Source organism: Onychomys torridus, chromosome 1, assembly GCF_903995425.1.
Source record: "Onychomys torridus chromosome 1, mOncTor1.1, whole genome shotgun sequence".
NCBI classification, from domain to species: Eukaryota; Metazoa; Chordata; class Mammalia; order Rodentia; family Cricetidae; genus Onychomys; species Onychomys torridus.
Window position 1 is genome coordinate 79,793,959 of NC_050443.1, and position 20,175 is coordinate 79,814,133.

Here is a 20,175-nt window from a genome sequence, read left to right on the forward strand (position 1 = left end):
CAGGCAAACGTGCATGAGAAGCAAAGGTATGATATAGGTAAGCCAGGGGACCGGTGAGGTGGAGACGCCAGAGAGACAGACAGACAGCACTTGGCTTCCTTTTTGATCAAGCTATGGGGCTGCTCAGCATATGGTATGTGCAGAAGATTCCTTAGAGGAAAGATCCCAAGGAACAGGGGAAAAAAAGCTACCTCAAGCCCCACCCAAACAAAATGAATTCTTTTCCTACTATTTATGTGAGGCTTTTAGAAAGAGGATGTTTTCACAAGGGGATGTACTAAAATAAAACAACCCTAACAATATAGGTGCCACAACTCAAAAGGAGTGTAAGTCACTCTGGTTTAACAGTATTTTGCATCCTCTTAGCTCCTTTCTGGGAGCAATGTCTCTGCCAGCTGACCAGCTCCCTGTGGGCATGAACCAGGTCCTGTTCATCCTTTCCACAAAAATTGTTTTTCTGATCCTGTAAACCTAGTCAAAAGCCCATGGCTGGGGAGCTCAGAGCCCCGGGTGAGGAAGCTACTGCTGGTGTTCTGTGAAATAAACAAGATGTCCTGCCGCATCGCCTCCTAAGTAACTGTTTACACCATGTATCACTGCTGCTGTCCACTTTGACCAGAGAAGCTTCTTTTTGCAGTGGTCAGCCCTGACTACAGAAACTCAAAACTAGCCAAAGCACTGAAAATAAATGACTCCTGAATGCCAAGTCATAAAGGGGAAATCTACATGACCCCCTCCAAGGTTTAGGAAACTCATAGAAGAAAGGGTGGAAAGAATGGAAGAGCCAGAAGGGAGGTAGGGAGACATGTGGGGTGTTGACTTCCAGGCATGATATGGCTGCTGCACTCCTGGAATCCCAGAAGCTGTGGTTACCTACACAAGACCAGGCCTGTCCACAGCTGTCATGGAAACACCCACCCCCACAGACGTATATACAGTCTGCTGATGGAAAAAGGAGAGACCATTTCTTCAGTAATACAGCTACTAGTAAGGTACTCATGCTCCTGTAAATAAATTCTCACCCATGTTCCTGTCAGCTACTCCTATGAGACTCATTGAGTCACACACACACCCTGAAAACAGAATGGGAATACTAGAGGAAGTATGAACAAGAGGGTGGTGATACAGAGAAACAGGGTGGGGTGGGGTGCACAGGAGTGAAATAAAGTATGTACATGCATAAAAATGCCACAATAAAGCCACTGTTTGGACAGGCATGGTGGCGCACGCCTTTGATCCTAGTGCTCAGGGGCAGAGGAAGGCAGATCTCTGTGAGTTCAAGGCCAGCCTGGTCTACACAGTGAGTTCCAGGACAGCCGGGGTTATATAGAGAAATTGTCTCAAAACCAAAAACAAACAGAACAAAACAAAAAATACTGTTATGTATAATTAAAACATGCTAACAAAAATATTAGGAAATTGTTTTCCTACTAATTTTAAATAGGCAAGGCATCAGTAGGGCATATTACATAATAGGTATCTGTTCATTAAACATTTCAAAGCTTCATGCTTTGAAAACACACACTCCACTCCCACCCCCCAGACTGTTGGGCTATTCAAATCCAAAGTTTCTTACCTTTTACAGAGTCTGACAAATGCTGAGGGCTGGGATGCATCGTAGTGGTAGAACAGTTGTCTACCATGTATAAGGTCCTAGCTTTGATCCAATAATTCAAACAAAAGCTATGGACTCAGCTGGGCATGGTGTCTCGGGCCTATAATTTCAACTCCCAGAAAAATTTGCATACAATATCTTTTTACATATACCTTCAGGATCTATCATGCTTGCACAGATGAAGGTAATTTGCCCAGAGTTACAAAGCTTAAACGTGGCAGAACTGAACCCAAACATGTTTCCTGTGGGGAGCCAGCCTGACACAGGTCTCAAGGGTGAATGATATTCTTATGAAATTGCAAGTTCAGCAGCTGCGAGGTCCCAACAGACCTTCTCTGCCTTAGAGAGGCAGTTGCAGGTATATAGTTGTATGGGAGAATTAAAATAAGCCAAGAACAAAAGCTGTTGAAGATTCCCTAACTAGACCAATAACATCTTCTCAATTTTTTGCCTACAGGAAGTCACAGACTCAAGACTCAAAGCCAAAGCCTCCTCACATGCAGAGGTTTTAATCACCCACAGAAGCTATCAAGCATCAGGGCCAGAGAAACAGGTGAAATGACCTATGTTTGGTAATGCTTCCTAGTCATCACTTGCAATGACCCAAGGTTTGCAAACATATTTACATCTGCAAATACTCTAAAAACCAGCTAGGGGGCTGAAAAGAGCAATCCATCTCTCACTTGCCACACAGCATTAATTCAACTAATGTTAATTAAAATTTTTTAATTATTAAAATTTTTATTTTAATTAATTAATTAAAATATTTTGATTAAAATAATCAATATTTTTAATTAATTAAAATAATTTGTATAAGTGTTTCTATTTTAATTTTTAATTATTTTAATTATGCACACTTGCATGCACACATGACAGCAGGTACCAACAGAGACCTCAGGTATTGTATCCCCCTGGAGCTGGAGTTATAGGCAGCTCATAGGAGTCAGCAGATATGGATTCTGGGAACCAAACTTGGGCCCTCTGCAAGAGTAGTACATGCTCTTTTTTTTGTTTTTTGTTTTTCTTTTCTTCTAGTTTTTAGAGACAGGGTTTCTCTGTGTAACCATGGCTGTCCTGGAACTCACTCTGTAGCCCAGGCTGGCCTTAAACCACAGAGATCCGCCTGCCTCTGCCTCCCGAGTGCTGCAATTAAAGGTGTGTGCCACCACACCTAGTGGCAGTGCACGCTCTTAACTGTTGAGAAATCTCCAGCCCCTCAACTAATGCCACTTTCTAATTCCCACTCTGAGGTCTACACTGAACTAAGTACTAAGAAGATTTTTATCCCCAAAATACCGTAATCAAAACCTGAGAACTGGGGTTTTTCTATGTCTGGCCAAGAAGCAGGATCAGCAGCTGGCAGAGCCGTCTTCAGCCTGTATGATTTCAAACTAAACCCCAGATGACGGGGGACTCCATGTCCTCTACAACTCTCTTGGCCCGTGTGCACACATGGTCTTCACATCTCTGCTCACAGAGGACTCGCCTTGCCTCTTACCTCTAGCACTTGCACCAAGTGTTTGTATCTGCCAATGCCATGAGTGGGCTTTGTCTTGTAGTGCCGACTGGCCCTCAGTAGAACACCACCTAAGAGAAAACAAGACAAGCCAGAGACAGACAGAGCAGATATATGGAGGTAGTTCTTGGTTATTCCCTTTCTTTCTCTCCTTTTAGCTCCTGAAATATCTTTAGCCCCCCACTACTCAGCTTCCTTTGGGAAATTCTCTCTTGAAAAAAGTCAGTGGTGGTCAAGGAGACACACATATTTTAGTGAGACTCATTTCTTCTTGTTCCTCAACAAGCAAAATTCTTTGGACATTTTTACTTCTTGGTTTGGTTGGTTTTGTTATTGTTGTTGTTTTTTTTTAATTTAATTTTATTTTTAGATTTATTTATTTATTATGTATACAGTATTCTGCCTGCATGTGTCCTTGCAGGCCAGAAGAGGGCGCCAGATCTCATTACAGATGGTTGTGAGCCACCATGTGGTTGTTGGGAATTGAAATCAGGACCTCTGGAAGAACAACCAGTGCTCTTAACCTCTGAGCCACCTCTCCAGCCTGTTTTTTATATTTTTGAGGACACTGGCTCAGCAGGTAAGGGTGCTGTTACCAAGCCTGATGACTGAGTACCAATTCCAGGACCCACGTGTAGAAAGAGAGAATGACTTCTGAGAGCTGCCTTCTGTCTTTCGGATGTGCACACACACTACAGACCACAAATCCTCCATACCTGCACACATACCCAGACCATAATTAATAAAAGTTCTTTGTAAGACAAGGTCTCACTCTGTAGCCCAGGCTGGAACTCATTATGCAGACCAAGCTGCCCTGAAACTCACAGTGCTGAGATCACAGGTATGAGCCACCATGCCCAGACCTTTGGAAGTTTTCTGATGGAGACTATTAAGACAAAGCATTCAAGGCCAGACTGGTCTACAGAGCAAGTTCCAGGACAGGCTCCAAATCTACACAGAGAAACCCTGTCTTGGGGAAAAAAAAAAAAAAAGAAAGAAAGAAAAAGAAAAAGCAGAGGGCTCCTCTCTACACATGCATATTGCAGTGGGCTCAGGAGGAAGACTTACTGACTGCCCATATCTTGCACACATTTTTGTTGGTTTCTCTGGAGTCTCTTTGAGTCATCATTCTGGCAGTGTGATAGTATTAACTGTCAACTTGGCAGGACTAGAACCACCAAAAAGACAAGCTTTTGAGCAAGTCTGTGAGGGAATTTCTAGATTAGGTCAACTGAGGTGGTAAGACCCAGCCTAACTGTGGGTGGTACCACTCCATGGCCTGGGATGGAGGGCTATACCAAAAGGAGGAAGCTGGCTGAGCATCAGCATCATTCTCTGCTTCCTGACTATGTAACAGTGTGACCAGATGTCTCTTGTTCCTGCCACCATGCCAGACTGTGTACCTTCCAACAGTGAGACAACGCAAACCCTTCCTTCCTTAAGTTGTTTCTTGTCAGGTATCTGCTTGGAGCAGTGGAAAAACTAACTAATATGGTAGCTCACAAAATTAGGTGAAATGGCCAAGTCATTCTACAAGTAGAATTACCACTTACACTTGGGTCTATCTGGCTATATAGTTCATGCTGATAACCACTAGGTAATAACACTTGAATTTCTATAATAATATGCTAAACACAGTAAAATATAATAACATAGACTTCACAGGCAAATAGGAGTTTATTAGAGAAAAAATGGAAGATGAGTGTAGAGTTGAAGGCAGAGCACATCGACACTAACATGGAGACATGCAAGAAGCAGAAAGACTGTGAGTGTGGCTGACATGGAGTGGGTCCCACCGAAGACCTTACGGTAAGTTGGAGGGCTGAAACAGCAAAGCTGGCCCTTGACAGGGTTTGGCTCTCATCATGAACAGCAATAAACAAAAAATTATATTTATGCTATTTTTAAAAAAGATTTTATTTATATTTATTTTATGTGTATGAGTGTTTTATCTCCATGTATGTATGCGTACCACATTGACAGTGCCTGCAGAGGCCAGAAGAGGGCATCAGATTCCCTTGGTTGTGAGCCAACATATAGGTGCTGAAAACTGAATCCAGGTCCTCTGCAAAAGCAGCAAGAGCTCTTAACTTCTGACCCAGTGCTCCAGCCCCCTCTGTTTGTTTTTATTTTTATTTTATTTTTTAAAATAGTTTATTTTTATTTTATGTGCATTGGTGTTTTGCCTGCATGTGTGAGGGTGTTAGATCTTGGAGTTCTAGACAGTTGTGAGCTGCCGTACTAGGAATTGAACTCAGGACTTCTGGAATAACAGTCAGTGCTCTTAACTGCTGAGCCATCTCTCCAGCCCTCTGTTTGTTTTTAAATGATCACTTTGGTTGCTGTGTGGAGGGAATGGGAAGGAGTACAGACAGAGCCATAGGTCACTAAACGTCACTAGGTGTCACTAGGTGTCAGTGTTCCTGATCTACATCTTCACACCCTTACTCCACCCTCCACAGCTACAGAACAGTCCTTCTAAAACATTTAAAATTATTACTCTTTTTCGGCCATTTATCCATTTTATTTTTATTCTTAAAAGTATTCACTATTGGCCAGACACTATACAGTCAGCACTGAATGAGACAGAAAAGGGTTTTGCCATCTTTTTCAGTACTTGACGATGATGACACTTCTTAGCTAAGCATTTTAAGGACCTTGACTTTATAATCCAGATCCAATTACTTTATCTCTTCTCCTAATCTGTAGGTTCTACTAAAGGTCTACAGAAGCTTTGTAGTTGCCATGTCTTTGGTGCTTTTGTGTTGCTGTCCCCTCATCTTGGTGACATTCTTCTGTGGCTCTAAACACACAAAGATCAAGAGATCAGCTTCAGAGTTAGAGCTCTCTCATGTCTGCCTGATTACATAATAAAACATTGTGTAAATTAAAAACCCAGATGTCAATCACCATGCTTAAGTATAGAGACAACTCAATCACCCCTCAGTGACTTCAAAAAGAAGACAGGAAAGTGATCTTTGAGATGATGATACAGTCCAAGTTGCAAGGGCTGCAAATGCTTGCCTCAGTCTCTCATCTGCGGGAATTCCTTGGCAAGGAGACAGTCTTAAATTCACTTTGGGGCAATTCCTATAATTAGAGCTGCTGGTAATTAAAAAGCTGGCTCAAACAACTGTTAAATTAACCATTTCCCCCTTAAATGAAAGGTTTGGGTCAAACTGTCAGTGGTTAATCTGTTTAATTAGCCAGTTGTTTTTATTGTAAACTGTGTAAGTTTGAAAGCCTCTTATTCCCAAGAAATTCAACTGGCTTCTTTCCCTCTGGTCTGTGTCACTAAAGCAGGATTTTCTGCTGTCTCACTAACATCCCAGCCTCCTGGGAGGAAAGGCCACCCTTCACTGACAAAGACACCAAACCCCTTGTTTCAGATTAAAAATCATTCAGTAGTCACAGTTGTAAGATGTAAAGCCACACTGACATCTTCCCTTTCCTCTGTCTGTGCCACCCCCAACTGTCCTTCAGAATTCTTGTTTACTAACAGGGGAACCAAACCTGTCAACCTAGGATAAGAGTAAACAACTCTAGGCCGGGCGATGGTGACACACACCTTTAATCCTAGCACTCCAGAGGCAGAGCCAGGAGGATCTCTGTGAGTTCCAGGCCAGCCTAGACTACAGACTGAGATCCAGGACAGGCGCCACAACTACACAGGGTAACCATGTCTCAAAAAACCAAAAGAAAAAAAAAAAAAGAGTAAACAACTCTGTTTTAATTATTTCTCTTTAGAAATTGGAACAAGCATTTTCAGCAGAGCTGTGCAAGCAGAGAATGGGGATGAAACTGGAATAGCACCAGCTGAGAATCTAATTACAGGATATTCTCTCTACTCAATAGACTCAAGTCCCTCAAGGACAGAGAAAATGCTAGCACCTGGCAAACAATATATGCTCAGTGTATATTTAAAAAACAAAATAAAAACGGTTCTCCACATCCTCTACCAAAGCGGTCTACAAAGATTTGTTCCTGGTAGCTGCCCACACTGTCCTGTCAAAGTATCTTTTTGTCCTCCCTCACTGCTTCTCAGACCTGAGTAGACCATATTCCTTCTACCTTTTGCTCATGCTGTGGTCAGAGTGCTCTGAGCTCCGTTTATTTACTTCCTTTCAATATATGTACTTTGCACTACCATGTCTAAATAAATAAGGAAGAGATAGTGACCGTAAGCAGCCCTTCCTTGGACAGAGGCAGCTGAGATGGTACCCAAAGCCCATATATTAAGTGGGTAACTGAGGGCAGAAACGGGACACTGTTCCTGACTCTTCTGAACACCATTATAATGTAATTTTGAAACTGTATATAGCTTGGGTTGGCTGGGATTAATATGTGGCAAAGGAAGACCTTGAATGTTTGGTTCACTGCCTCCATCTCCCAAGTGCTATTATAGGCACACACCACCACACACCACTGAACACCACTGGTTCATAAGATGCTGAGGACTGAATCCAGGGTTTTGTGTATGCTAAGCAAGCACTGTGCCAACTAAAATACATTTCCAGCTCCAAAATGGAAGACAGCATCATCATCATCATCATAACCATCATCATCTTGTCTGCCAGGTGTGATGACACAGACCCATAATTCCAGCACATAGGAGGGTGAGGAATAAAGAGCTCTTTCCATTTATGGACAGCCTGGGCTACTAAGTGAAAAGGCCAGCCTTTGTCTCAGACAAATCTTAGGGTAGAGGAGAGCTCACTAAGCATGAAACAAAATTTAGAAATCAAAGATTAATAAATATATATATATGAAAATGTAAAACTTCTGGTCATCAAAAAACAAAGTCATGGTGCAGTTGACTAGAAAACACAGAAAGTATATGAAATAGAAAAATGCTAATTCTTCCATTAAAAGTTTTTACAGGGGCTGGAGAGATGACTCCACACTGGCTGCTCTCCAGAGGACTCAGATCCAGTTCCTAGCCCCCACATGGCAGCTCACAACCATCTGTAACTCTAGCTCCAGGGAATCTAATGACCCTCTTGGGAGTTCTTTCTCATTTTCCTTAACACATCAATGCTTACCAGGCTTTACAAAAAAAAAAAAAAAAGGTTCTTTCTTTCTTTCTTTCTTTCTTTCTTTCTTTCTTTCTTTCTTTCTTTTTCTTTCTTTCTTTTCTTCTTCTGAGACAGTGTCTCGCTATGTAGTCCTAGATGACCTAGAACTCTCTATTTAGATCAGACTGGCTTCAAAGTTGGAGCTACTCTTCTGCCTCTGCCTCTCAAGTGCTGAGATAACAGGTATGTGAGATCACACCAGTCTACCTGGCTGATGTATGAACTTTTAAATTTTCTATACTTTGTAATCTTACAAAATAATTAATAAATTTACCTCCTGACAATTTTTCTTGATTTATTTAGTCTCCAATTTCTTAAAAGTTGGGCCCCAGAAATCCAATAGTGAGTTACAGTACTAAACAGGTCCTCTGCAGGAGTAGTACACATTCTTTTTTTTTTTTTAGCTGAGGATCAAACCCAGGTCCTTGTGCTTGCTAGGCAAGCGCTCTACCACTGAGCTAAATCCCCAACCCCGTAGTACACATTCTTAACCATCTCTCCATCCCCAACACAATAATCATATTTTCAAGTTGGACAACAGCTCTGTCAAAAAAATGTTTGTCTTGCAAGCTTGAGGACCTAAGTTCAGGTGCCTAGTGTCCACATAAAAAAATTAAGCACTAGCCACACGTTGGTGGTGCACACCTTTAATCCCAGCACTTGAGAGGCAGATTTCTGAGTTTGAGGCTAGCCTGGTCTACAAAGCGAGTTCCAGGACAGTAGACTAGCTAGAACTGTTACACAGAGAAACCCTCAAAAAACCAAAAATAATAAAATAAAAATTAAAAAATTAAGCACTGCAGCACACTCTTGTAATCCATGTGGTGGGAAGAGGGAAGGGAAGACAGGAGGGTCCCTGAGACTTGCTAACTAGTTTGGCTGAAACCAGTAAGCTCCAGGTTAAATGAGATACTGTCTCAAAACTGTATACAACTTGAGGAAAACAGTTAATGCCATACACACACACACACACACACACACACACACACACACACACACAAAGAAGCTGGTATTTGGGGATACCTAGCTCTGGGTCCAGTACTAAAGAAGTGTCTGTCCACTTCTGTAACCATTCTAATTATTACCATATTTAAAGTCTCTTACATACTATCTTGCACACTATGAGTTCATATTTGTTCTTTTCCTTATTCCTGTATCTCTGGTACTCATTAGTTACATGACAAACAGCTGTTGGGAGCACAAAGGTCTTGTGCTCACAGATAGCACCAGGGAAACCAGGAATGTTAAACATGCAGAGTTGTCTTTTCAAGGGAAAAGATATATAACCTGTTTTCTGCCCACAAGTCTGGGAATGGAGGTGGCTAACAGCTTAGGTGATGATCCTGGCATTATCTGTAGGGCCTGGCCACACCAAGCTCCCACAAGCAGGACTGGAGGTGGCTAACAGCCCAGGTAATCTCTGAGCTCGCTGTATGACCGAGACCACACCAGATCCTCCTTCTAGGCCCTTACGATAAGAAATGTAGAAGCCATCTTCATGGAAGAGGTGCCACATAGTCTGAGAAGAGTTTCAAAGTAATTATGCCTCATGTGCACATGGGATTGTGTTCCACCAGGAAACTTCTTTCCCAATTGCACTGTACTTATATATGCCTAAAATAAACTGCCTAGTGTCAGACTGCAGAAGTTTGAACCAACACTGGCTACTGAGTCATGTTAAACCAGAGTTCCTTCTTGCCCAATGTGGACCATCACTCTGCCAGCCCTGATGGTCGCACAAACAGCTTTGAAATGTGTCATAATAGATAATGCAAATGTGTAAAGTTACTGAGTTGACACACACTAAGTAAGCATAGTTGAGTTAATAAAATTGAATGGACACTCATTTTGGATGAAAGACTGAAAAAGCCCTGGCCTGGTTGAGTGTGTACTTAAAAAACAGGTTTGAGACAGTAGCAGTGTTATAATAAGCCGAGAAGCTAGTTATTTAGAAAAAAAAATGTATATGTTTTATCTTATTGAATTTTCAAATACCTCATTACAATTTATAGTAGAATTATCCTCATTTTTTAAATTGAGAAAACCAAGATCCAGAGAGATAGTCAAGGGTCATAGAATGTGCCAGACACAGGACAGGGTAATCCTAACACCTGTAAGCCTGTCAAAGGTCATAGAATGTGCCAGACATGCAGGGGGCATGCCTTTAATCCTAATACCTGTAAGCCTGGGGGAGAAGACTCTCTAACTTTAAGGTCAACCTAGATGACACAGTAAGGCTCTGTCTCAAAATAATAAACAAGCAAGTAGTGGTGTACACCTTTAATCTCAGCACTCAGGAGACAGAAGCCAGTGAATCTCTGAGGTCAAGGCCAACCTGGTCTACAGAGTAAGTTCCAGGACAGCCAGGACTAACTTCTACACAGAGAAACCTCATCTCAAAACAAACAAACAAACAAACAAACAAACAAACAAGTCATTAATCACTGAAGAAGGAAGTGGTAGAATTGGAATCCAAACTCATTGCAGGTCTCTTGCTGTAACTACTTCATGTTCTTGTCCATGGTTCTAGCCTCTGAAGGGAAGGATCTGGGCCCTGCCACCCTCCTAAAAGATACATTTCACATTCTAGTCAAAATTACTGTAGAGTGCTAGAGGATCAATTCCAGAAAGTAGACCATACCAAGAAATAATCACTTACCTGCAGAACAAATGGGATTCTCTCCCAAAATTCTGAATCTAAAAAGAGAGAGAAAAGTATGCTGAATACAATTAGATATTCACAGATATTTGCAAAATTACTATAGCCTTTATGCTCTATGTTAGGATATGCTAACAGTAGATACTTCCTTACTCTCTCCTTCCACAAACATTATTAAGCACCTAATATATACCAGTTAAAGTGGTCCTGAGAATCCAAACTAAGTACAGTATCTCTCACGAGGTCTACTTGGGAATGGTAAATATAAACACATGAGACAGCACTGATCCAGAACAGAAACGTGTACAAGAGCTGAAAGAAGTGTGACCTTTTCAACCAGGGAGTTGGAAACAGGGAAATGGAATGATTTGAACTGAGTTTTTTAAAACTAGGAACTAGAGGATGGAGAAATAGCTCAGAGATTAAGAGTACTTGCTGCTTTTGCAAAGGACCCAGGTTTAGTTCCTAGCACCCACATAGAGCTCCCAACTGTCTGTAACTTCAGTTCCAGGAAATCCAATGCCCTATTCTGGCCCCTCTGGACAAGAGGCACATGGTACATATATATGTACAGGCAAACCACTCATATACATAGGATTTTTTTTTTTTTAATTCTTTCTCTGGGGGTTAGAGAGATGGCCCAGGGGTTAAGAGCACTGACTAATCTTCCAGAGGACCTGGGATCAATCTCCAGCACCCACATGGGAGCTAACAATTATCTCTAATTCTAGTTCCAAGGAAACTCAATGCCCTCTATATGCTGGCAAAACACCCATAATATAAAATAAAAAATAAATAAATCTCAAAAAAGAAAAATCTTCCCCTTCTGATCCCAGGTGCTTTGGGAGCTTCAGGTTACCGTGATGACATGGCCAAGTTCAAGAACCACACCACACACAGCCAATCCCAAAAATGGCACAGAAATGTCATCAAGAAACCCCAGTCACAGCTGGGGAAGTGAGGGGATGGTGGTGCACGCCCTTAGTCCTAGCACTAGAGAGGCAGAGGCAGGTGGATTTCTGAGTTTAAGGCCAGCCTGGTCTACAGAGCTAGTTCCAGGAAAGCCAGGGCTACACAAGAGAGAGAAAGGGGGGGGTGTGAGGGGGTGGAGGGGGGACGACAGAGAGAAAGAAAAAGAGAAAGAGAGGGAGGAGGGAGGAGGAAGGAAGGAAGGAAGGAAGGAAGGAAGGAAGGAAGGACAGTCACAAAGATACTTTTAAGGAGGTCGACCTATTATGGAATATTCCTTTACACTGTGCAAAGGTATGTCACTGTGACTGGTTTAATAAAAAGCTAAATGGCCAATAGGCAGGATTTTCAGGGTAGAGAATGCTATGAAGAAGGCAGAGTCAACAGCCAGGCACAGAGGAAGCAGCATGGGCTATACAGAGAAAAGGTAATAAAGCCACAAGGCAGCACATAAATTAATAGAAATGGGTTAATTTAAGTTATTCAATAGTTAGAAACAAGCCTAAGCTTTGGGCTGAGCGTTTATAATTAATAATAAGCCTCTGTATCATTACTGGGGAGCTGGCAGTCTGATAAAGAAGTCTGACTACATCAATCCCTGAGGAACATGCGCTTTGCCAAGAGGCATAGAAAGGCAGAAAAAGACACAAGCAAACAATGTGAAGGCAATGAGTGCACATGCAGAGACCATTAACGCCCTTGTGAAGCCTGAGACAGTTAAGCCCAAAATGCCGAAGGGCCTCAACTATCTTACTTCATCGCTTGCCCCAAGCTTGGGAAGCAGATTCGAAACTACTTGGCCAAGTGTTGCAGGCTCTGCCAAGCAAAGTCCAAGGTTCAAACCAAGGCAGAGGCCACAGCTCTAGCTTAGGTCCAGGCTTCAGCTCCAGCTCAGACTCTCAAAGGTGTCCAGGTCCCTGTAAAGGCCCCATAGAAAAAGGCTTCTATCTGCCAATGTGAAGGCAAGATGGACTGGTATGACACACCTACACAATATTTACAAATGGTCAGTACCCTGTGTTTTTACAAATAAACTTGAGGCAAGGTCTGTTAAGAAAAAAAAAAAAAAACTTAAAAAATAAAAGTGACTATGGGCTAGGGTATAGCTCAATGGTAGAGGAATTGCCTAGCATGCCCAGAGCCCTGGGTTTGACCACCTAATACTGAAGAAAAGAAGAAGAAGGAGGAGGAGGAGGAGGAGGAGAAGAAGAAGAGGAGGAGGAGGAGGAGGAGGAGGAGGAAAGGAGGAAATGGGGACAGGAGAGGAAAGGAACTGATCTCAACTTCTTAGCATGACAGGAAAAGAATTCAGGCTGAACTATGAAAAGGTATTTGGGAAATAGCAAGCAACAGAATATGAGTAGAGCCTACGTGAGAGATAAGATGACAGGAAGGAAAATTCAGGCTAGAGAGGTGTGCAGAAGTCAGGTTACGAAGAGCCCCCTAAGCTGCACCATTTGTTGTCACCCTATTGTAGGCAAGGGAACATTCCTGGAAGATTTTAAGAGCAGGAGTGAAATGATCAGTTTTAAAAACTCAGCAGCAAGTAAGAGATGAAATGGGAAGGCACGGAACGGGAGCAGATGGACGGGTGAGATGAACACTGAGCCTCGCAGCATTAGTAGACTCTGGGAGCGGGGAGGGAGGGGGGAGGACGATGACACCGGACAGCAGTGACAGCTAGGCTGCACGGGGAACAGGAGGACAGGCCAATCAGATGGCTCTGGTCCTGCCCACTAGGTATCTGGAGCATTCTGAGAAGCTTTGAAACTAAACTGTGGTACAGACTTGAGGAAAGCAAATTTGTGTTGGAATGCTGACTGAACCATTTCTAAACTGTGACATTAAGTAAATGTTTGATGCCACTGTGATTCAGTTATTTCATCTTTAAAACACAGGCAATAGCCGGGCGGTGGTGGCACACGTCTGTAATCCCAGCACACTTGGGAGGCAGAGGCAGGTGGATCTCTGTGAGTTCCAGGCCAGCCTGGGCTACAGAGCTAGTCCAGGACAGGCTCCAAAGCTAGAGAAACCCTGTCTCGAAGGAAAAAAAAAAATACAGGCAATAGTAAGTAATCTCATGGGCCTGAAATGCTATCTTAAACTGAGCCAGTTTCTTATTTTGTGAAATGATGGCATTTGTATTTGTTGTATAATATTTTTGTGACCATTAGAGATAAGATGTAAAATACCTTGGTATCATTGCAGGCTATTTATCAAATAGGTAAATAATGATGGAAAAATATATTGAAATGGAAAGAGAATAAAAAGAGAATTGAGAATTTTGAGCAGAGAAATGATGTAATTGAATATATTTTGTAAGAATTACTGCAATTTCAGTATGAAGGAGAAAAAAGTAAACATGGGGAGAAGATGGGAGCCAATTCCCCAGGGTTTGGCAAAACTGGAAGCATGAGGCTGAAAACTGGGGTGAGAAATGGTTTGCCTCTGTGTATGTAAGGAAGAGCCAACAGGCTCTGATGATAAACGGTGGAGCAAGGGAAATAACAGTATCAAGGGTAACTACAAGGTATGAGCAATGAAATGGATGGAACGCCCTTTTGCTGAAAGTGGTGAAGGAGCAATGTGGCAGGGAATTAAAACCTGAGATGCTTTGCAGACACATAGTGGACATGAAAGCTACATCCATGTCAGCTATGAATCTACTGTTAGCTAGAGTTATCATTAATATCCTTACCTTAGAAGAGAAAAGGCTTGCTTAGAAACAGCATCTTTCCACAGGCCCAGCACCTACAAGACAACAGTCACGTGAGGACCTTAACCTTTCAGAATGCCAAGCATCTATTCTCATGCGGTAAACCCACAGTATACAAACCAAAATGTACCAAAGGGTTCATACTTAGCAAACATCTATCATGCAAGCAAACCAAGGTCCTTTTTTCTTACTCTACCCACTTCAGAAAACGCTTTAAAAAACCAGAACCCCTCTCCCACCATTTTTCATACTGTTTCCCTTTTCCAACTTGATACATTTTTTTCTAACATCAACCATAACATAGTATACACCTGGCATTCACCGCATAGTAAGAGGGGCTTTCGCAAATATTCTCTAATTCTCAAATACTGCAAGATAATTTTTGGCAACTAAAGCCCAGAGAGGTTTTATTTTTTAAAAGTTACAGCTAATAAGAGACTAAGAAGACTGTCTCACAGCACACTGACTCTCTCAATAGCAACAGTAATAATCATACTACCACATGTGAGAAAACGATACTAAAGAGAGGAGGCAACTGATATGTTAATCTCACTCTGCCCTGTTAGCACTCATCTGAAAGATCAGTGTGCTGTCTTACTAAGGAAGAATATGGCATATAGAAGTTTTTTTTATAAACTAGATCATAAATTCTGAATGTCTGAATTTCTGCTCATCATGAGCAACAATTTCAAATCTTTTGAGATATATATATATATATATATATGCAAATATTATGCAAAAACATCAAAAATCTGAGAAACTGTCCCAGGCAAAACTAGCCTAATGAAATATGATGATGAAATGGAATATAATATCAGGATGGACCTTGGAACAGAAAAAGAAATTAGATAAAAACAAAAGAAACCTGAATAAAGTACGGGCTTTTGTTAATAATAGGATATTAATACTGGTTTGTTAGTCATGGAAATTATACTACTACTATATTTTTCCATGTATTTATTTATTTTAAGGTCAGAGAGTACATGAGGAGATCAGAGGACAACTTGAGGAAACTGGCTCTCTATTTCCACCATATGGGTTCCAGGATTCAAACTCAGGTCGACAGTAAGTGCCTTTACCTGCTGAGCCATCTCACTGGCCCTAAAACGTCAATAGAGAATAGTGAGGTTTATGTGAATTCTTCGTGCCCCGAACAGTTTTGTTTTGTTTTTGTACATCTAAAGCTAGTCTGAAACAGTGCTTAAGAGGCACTGACGAACAAAAGGTTTACAGCCGACTTCAGTTTACATACAGTACTAACTACTACTGCACTGAGACGCTCAATATCATCCAATGAGCTCTTCACTGAGCCATCCTCAGCGGGGAGGTTCATGTCCTGTTCCTCTCAGATACACAGTCAAGTTTTGTTTGGGGGGAAAACTTTGAAAGAAATGAATAAATGGAATTCCTTCCAGCCATATATTAACCATCCATATCTGTTTTTGTTGAATGTCTATCCCGTGTCTAGATCACAACAAGGTAAGCATTACTAACCCTATTTTATAGTGCTGGCAACTGATACTAAATCTACCTCAAAGTCACACAGTAACTCCCCAAGCTAGCATAGGTTGGAGTTTTTCTGCCTCTGCAGTCATCATTTCTCCACCATGCTACACCTCCTCTCCCAGATGAAGAGATGGTACTCAGTGGTGCATCATCAGAGGGAGCTGATGAAATGGCCCAGTGGGAAAAAGTGCTTGCCAGGCAAACCCTACAACCTGAGTTTGACTTCTGGAACTCCTAGTGTGATGTGTATGAAACACATACACATCGCATGCATACATACTCATAATAAATGGTTTTAAAATGGAGGAGGTAATCAACTTTAGGAAAAGTCTCTCAAAGAATGTGAGGTCATAAAATTATGAAGGGTGTAAAGAGAAAGAACAAAGGGCAAAGTGCACAGAAGATCTTTAAAAGAATAATTACATCTCATTCCACTACAAAAGACTATGTGGGGATGGAGAGATGCTCAGGGGCTAAGAGCCCTAGTTGCTCTTGTACAGGACCCACATACTCCAGTTCTAGGAGGCCTCATACCCTCTTCTGACCTTCATAGTAGCCAGGCACACATGTGGTGAACATACACACATGCAGGCAAAACACTCACACATAGTTAAAAATAAATCTAAGTGTGGTAGTTTGAATGTAATTGGCCCCATAATCTCAGGGAGTGGCACTACTAGGAGGTGTGGCTTTGTTGCAGTGGGTATGGTCTTGTTGGAGGAAGTGTGTCACTGTGGGGGTGGGCTTTGAAGTTTCCTATGCTCAGGATACTACCCAGTGTCTCAGTCAACTTCCTGTTGCCTGCAAAATGTAGGACACTCAGCTCCAGCACTACACCTGTGGCATGCCACCATGCTCCCCGCCATGATGATATTGGACTGAACCTCTGAAACTGTAAGCAAGCCATTCTCAATGAAATGTTCTTTTATAAGAGTTGCCGTGGTCACGGTGTCTCTTCACAGCAATAGGAACCCTAACTAAGACACTAAGTTTAAAACTTTTTAAAAACCGTATAAAATGTGTGTATAATATGCTTACCCTAATACGGGCCAAGGTAGGAAACTAAGAGCTTTTGGAAAGCTCAAGTTGGCTCCCCTCTCACTGACCACAAAGTTACAGCACATAATGCAAAGTTCCCTGCTGGCCCAAGATCCATTCGCATGACAAATAGAATAGAAGACAGAGTGAACAGAACACATTTTTAAATGGGTCACTTCAAATAGAGGAGGCATTGGGTGGAAAGAAAGATCTAGATGAGACTGCTTTCTCTTTTGGCTGTTCAGAATTCTGAGTCTCTACAATAGCTAAGGATTTAATTATCTAAAAGTCAGACTTAAATAGTTGACAACTTTCTGGAAGACATTCAAATTGTGTGAACTCCTCAGCTCTGGGAAATGTGCTTTCTTTTTCCTGCAGTGCCTGGCATTATTTATCAGGACAAAAGCAATCTATTTTGAGACTGAATCCACAAATAGCCCCACCCCCTCTACTCCCCACCCAGCACAATCAGCAGATGAACAGCTCTGGCTCTGCAAACAGAAGAGGAGGACAGTGACACCAGCAAATGAATGAATGGGGACACAGCTGCTGCGGTGGGTTACAAAAATACTTGTCCCATGAGCTCTGGAGCCAGCAACCAAGAAAGAAATGCAGAGTTACCAAAGAAACCGTCATAGGGAAAAATCCATTAGTGTATATAATACCTTGAAATGACAGGGTCTGGGCTGGGTTGTGCACACAGTTGTTCAGGGCCCTAGGTGAGCAAATGAGAGCTGTTTTTTGTTCATTTGTTTTAGTTTTTTGAGACAGGGTCTCTATATATAGCCCTAGCTGTCCTAGAACTCACTATGTAGACCAGGGTGGCCTCAAACTCACAGAGATCCGACTGCCTCTGCCTCCTAGTGCTGGGATTAAAGGCATGGGCTACCATGCCCAGCTAAGAGCTGTTATGAAAATTTAAGAATGTTTGTATATTATTACTAAAGGATCAATGACTGAGTGCTCCTTCTGTGCCAAGCATTCCACATGTTCTAATCTTTACTCCAGCTCTCTGATAAAGACCCTACTAAGATACCTGCTGGGCTGATGAGATAACTCATCAGGTAAAGATAATTGCTGCCAAGCCTGAAGGCCTAGGACCTACGTGGCAGGAGAGAACTGATTCCTTTAAGTTGTCCTCTGACCTCCACATGTGTGCCATGGCATGCATGTGCCCACACAAAGACACACACTAAATAAATAAATTTTTAAAATATAATTTGCTCTATTTTATGGGGGAAAAAAACCTTAGGTTTACATCAACTGATTAAAGAATTAGGTTTAGCAATAGGTGCAAACCCAGGTCTGATAATGTCCAATGCCCATGTTTTCCATTCTGCCATACTACCTGTCGAAATTTAAAACAACTTATACTAGTGAAGTTTACATGTTAATACTAGTTTCAACAATCTTGCCATTCATTAAGAATAGCTGTTATCTTAGTTAGGGTTTTCTATTGCTGGGAAGAAACACCATGACCATGGCAACTCTTATAAAAGAAAACATTTAATTGAGGGTGGCTTGCCTACAATTTCAGAGGTTTAGTCCATTGCAATCATGAAGGGGAGCATGGCAGCATGCAGGCAGATGTGGTGCTGGGGCTAAGAGTGCTACATCTTGCAGGCAACAGGAAGTTAACTGACTTTCACACTGAGGGAAGTTTGAGAAAAAGAGACCTCAAAGCCTGCCCCTATAGGTTTTGTAAGGGATGAAAGATGGCCCTTCCTCCAACAAGGCCACATTATTAATAGCGCCACTTCCTTTGGGGACCATTTTCTTTCTTTCTTTTTTCTTTTCTTTTCTTTTCTTTTTTTTTTTTTAAGATTTATTTATTTATTATGTATACAGCATGTATGACTGCAGACCAGAAGAGGGCACCAGATCTTATTACATGTGGTTGTAAGCCACCATGTGGTTGCTGGGAATTGAACTCAGGACCTCTGGAAGAGCAGCCAGTGCTCTTAACCTCTGAGTCATCTCTCCAGCCCCCATTTTTTTTCAAACTACCACAGCCATATACCTAACATCCTCTCCTTTAATCCTCATAAGTGTTCTGTGAGATGGATACCCTTACCTCATTCATAGAGAAGAAAAACGTATGTTATATACTATATAAGTGAATACCTATGGGTTGCAACCCCTTGGGGGATTGAATGACCATTTCAGAAGGGTCACACATCAGATATCCTGCATATCAGATATTTACATTACAATTCACAACAGTAGCAAAATTACAGTTATGAAATAGCACTGAAAACAATTTTATGGTTGGAAGTCACCACACCATGAGGAATCATATTAAAGGATTGCAGCATTAGGAAGGTTTAAGATCTCTCCTTATGCTAAAAACTTCAATAGAAAGAGTAATGAATTTTATGCAAACTAAGTACTCCAGCACACAATATGAGGTGGCCAACAATCTCCCTAGACTGCACAATAAGTACATTCAAACCTATTTATTAATAATGACCAATGAACTTTATTTTATGTATGGGACTGTCCTGAAACTGCCATGTAACACTATCTGGACTCAGGATCAGCTTCATAGGTTTCACCAAGTTACTCATCTAAGGAAATGTGTATTTTATTTAAAAAATTGTAATTATATTTATGTATTTTTTTTTTTTAATTGTAGGTGAGTGTTCATGGAGATCAGAGGACAACTTTTGGGAGCTGGTTCTCCCCTTCTTTGAATTTCGGTTGTCAAGTGTGGTGGTGAGAACCTGTTTTACTCACTGAGCCATCTTGCTGGCCTGGAAACGTCTACATTGAAATATCCATAAGCAAACAGGAGGGAGACATGATGTTTCCATCCTACAAGGTTGTAAGGAAGTCAAAACTAAACACACAAGAAGAAAAATTATTTCCCAGGTACAGCTGAAGGCAAAATTACCACCAGTGTTAACTTGTTACAAAGCTCCAAATTGGTATAAATAGTTCAAGCTAATAATAAAACCTAAGAATATTTTATCAGTTTCCACTCGAAATAATGTTTTCCATAACTTCACCTAAAATACCCAGTAGGTATTCAATGTTTGATTACTTGGAACTAATCCCCCAGTGTCTGAATTTTAATGGTTA

At 41.5% G+C, this 20,175-nt stretch overlaps 1 protein-coding gene across 1 annotated transcript in view; it reads right to left on the reverse strand.

The window, feature by feature from the left end:
• Positions 1-15,883, reverse strand: part of Mrpl48 (mitochondrial ribosomal protein L48) — a 36,719-nt gene extending 20,836 nt beyond the window's left edge. Inside the window, exons 1-4 of the mRNA XM_036175670.1 lie at positions 15,803-15,883; positions 14,533-14,585; positions 10,866-10,903; positions 3,114-3,202 (exon numbers count right to left, since the gene is read on the reverse strand). Of these exons, the coding sequence (XP_036031563.1) occupies positions 3,114-3,202; positions 10,866-10,903; positions 14,533-14,585; positions 15,803-15,883 (261 nt within the window). The remainder of the gene's footprint in view (positions 1-3,113; positions 3,203-10,865; positions 10,904-14,532; positions 14,586-15,802) is intronic.
• Positions 15,884-20,175: the final 4,292 nt, after the last annotated feature.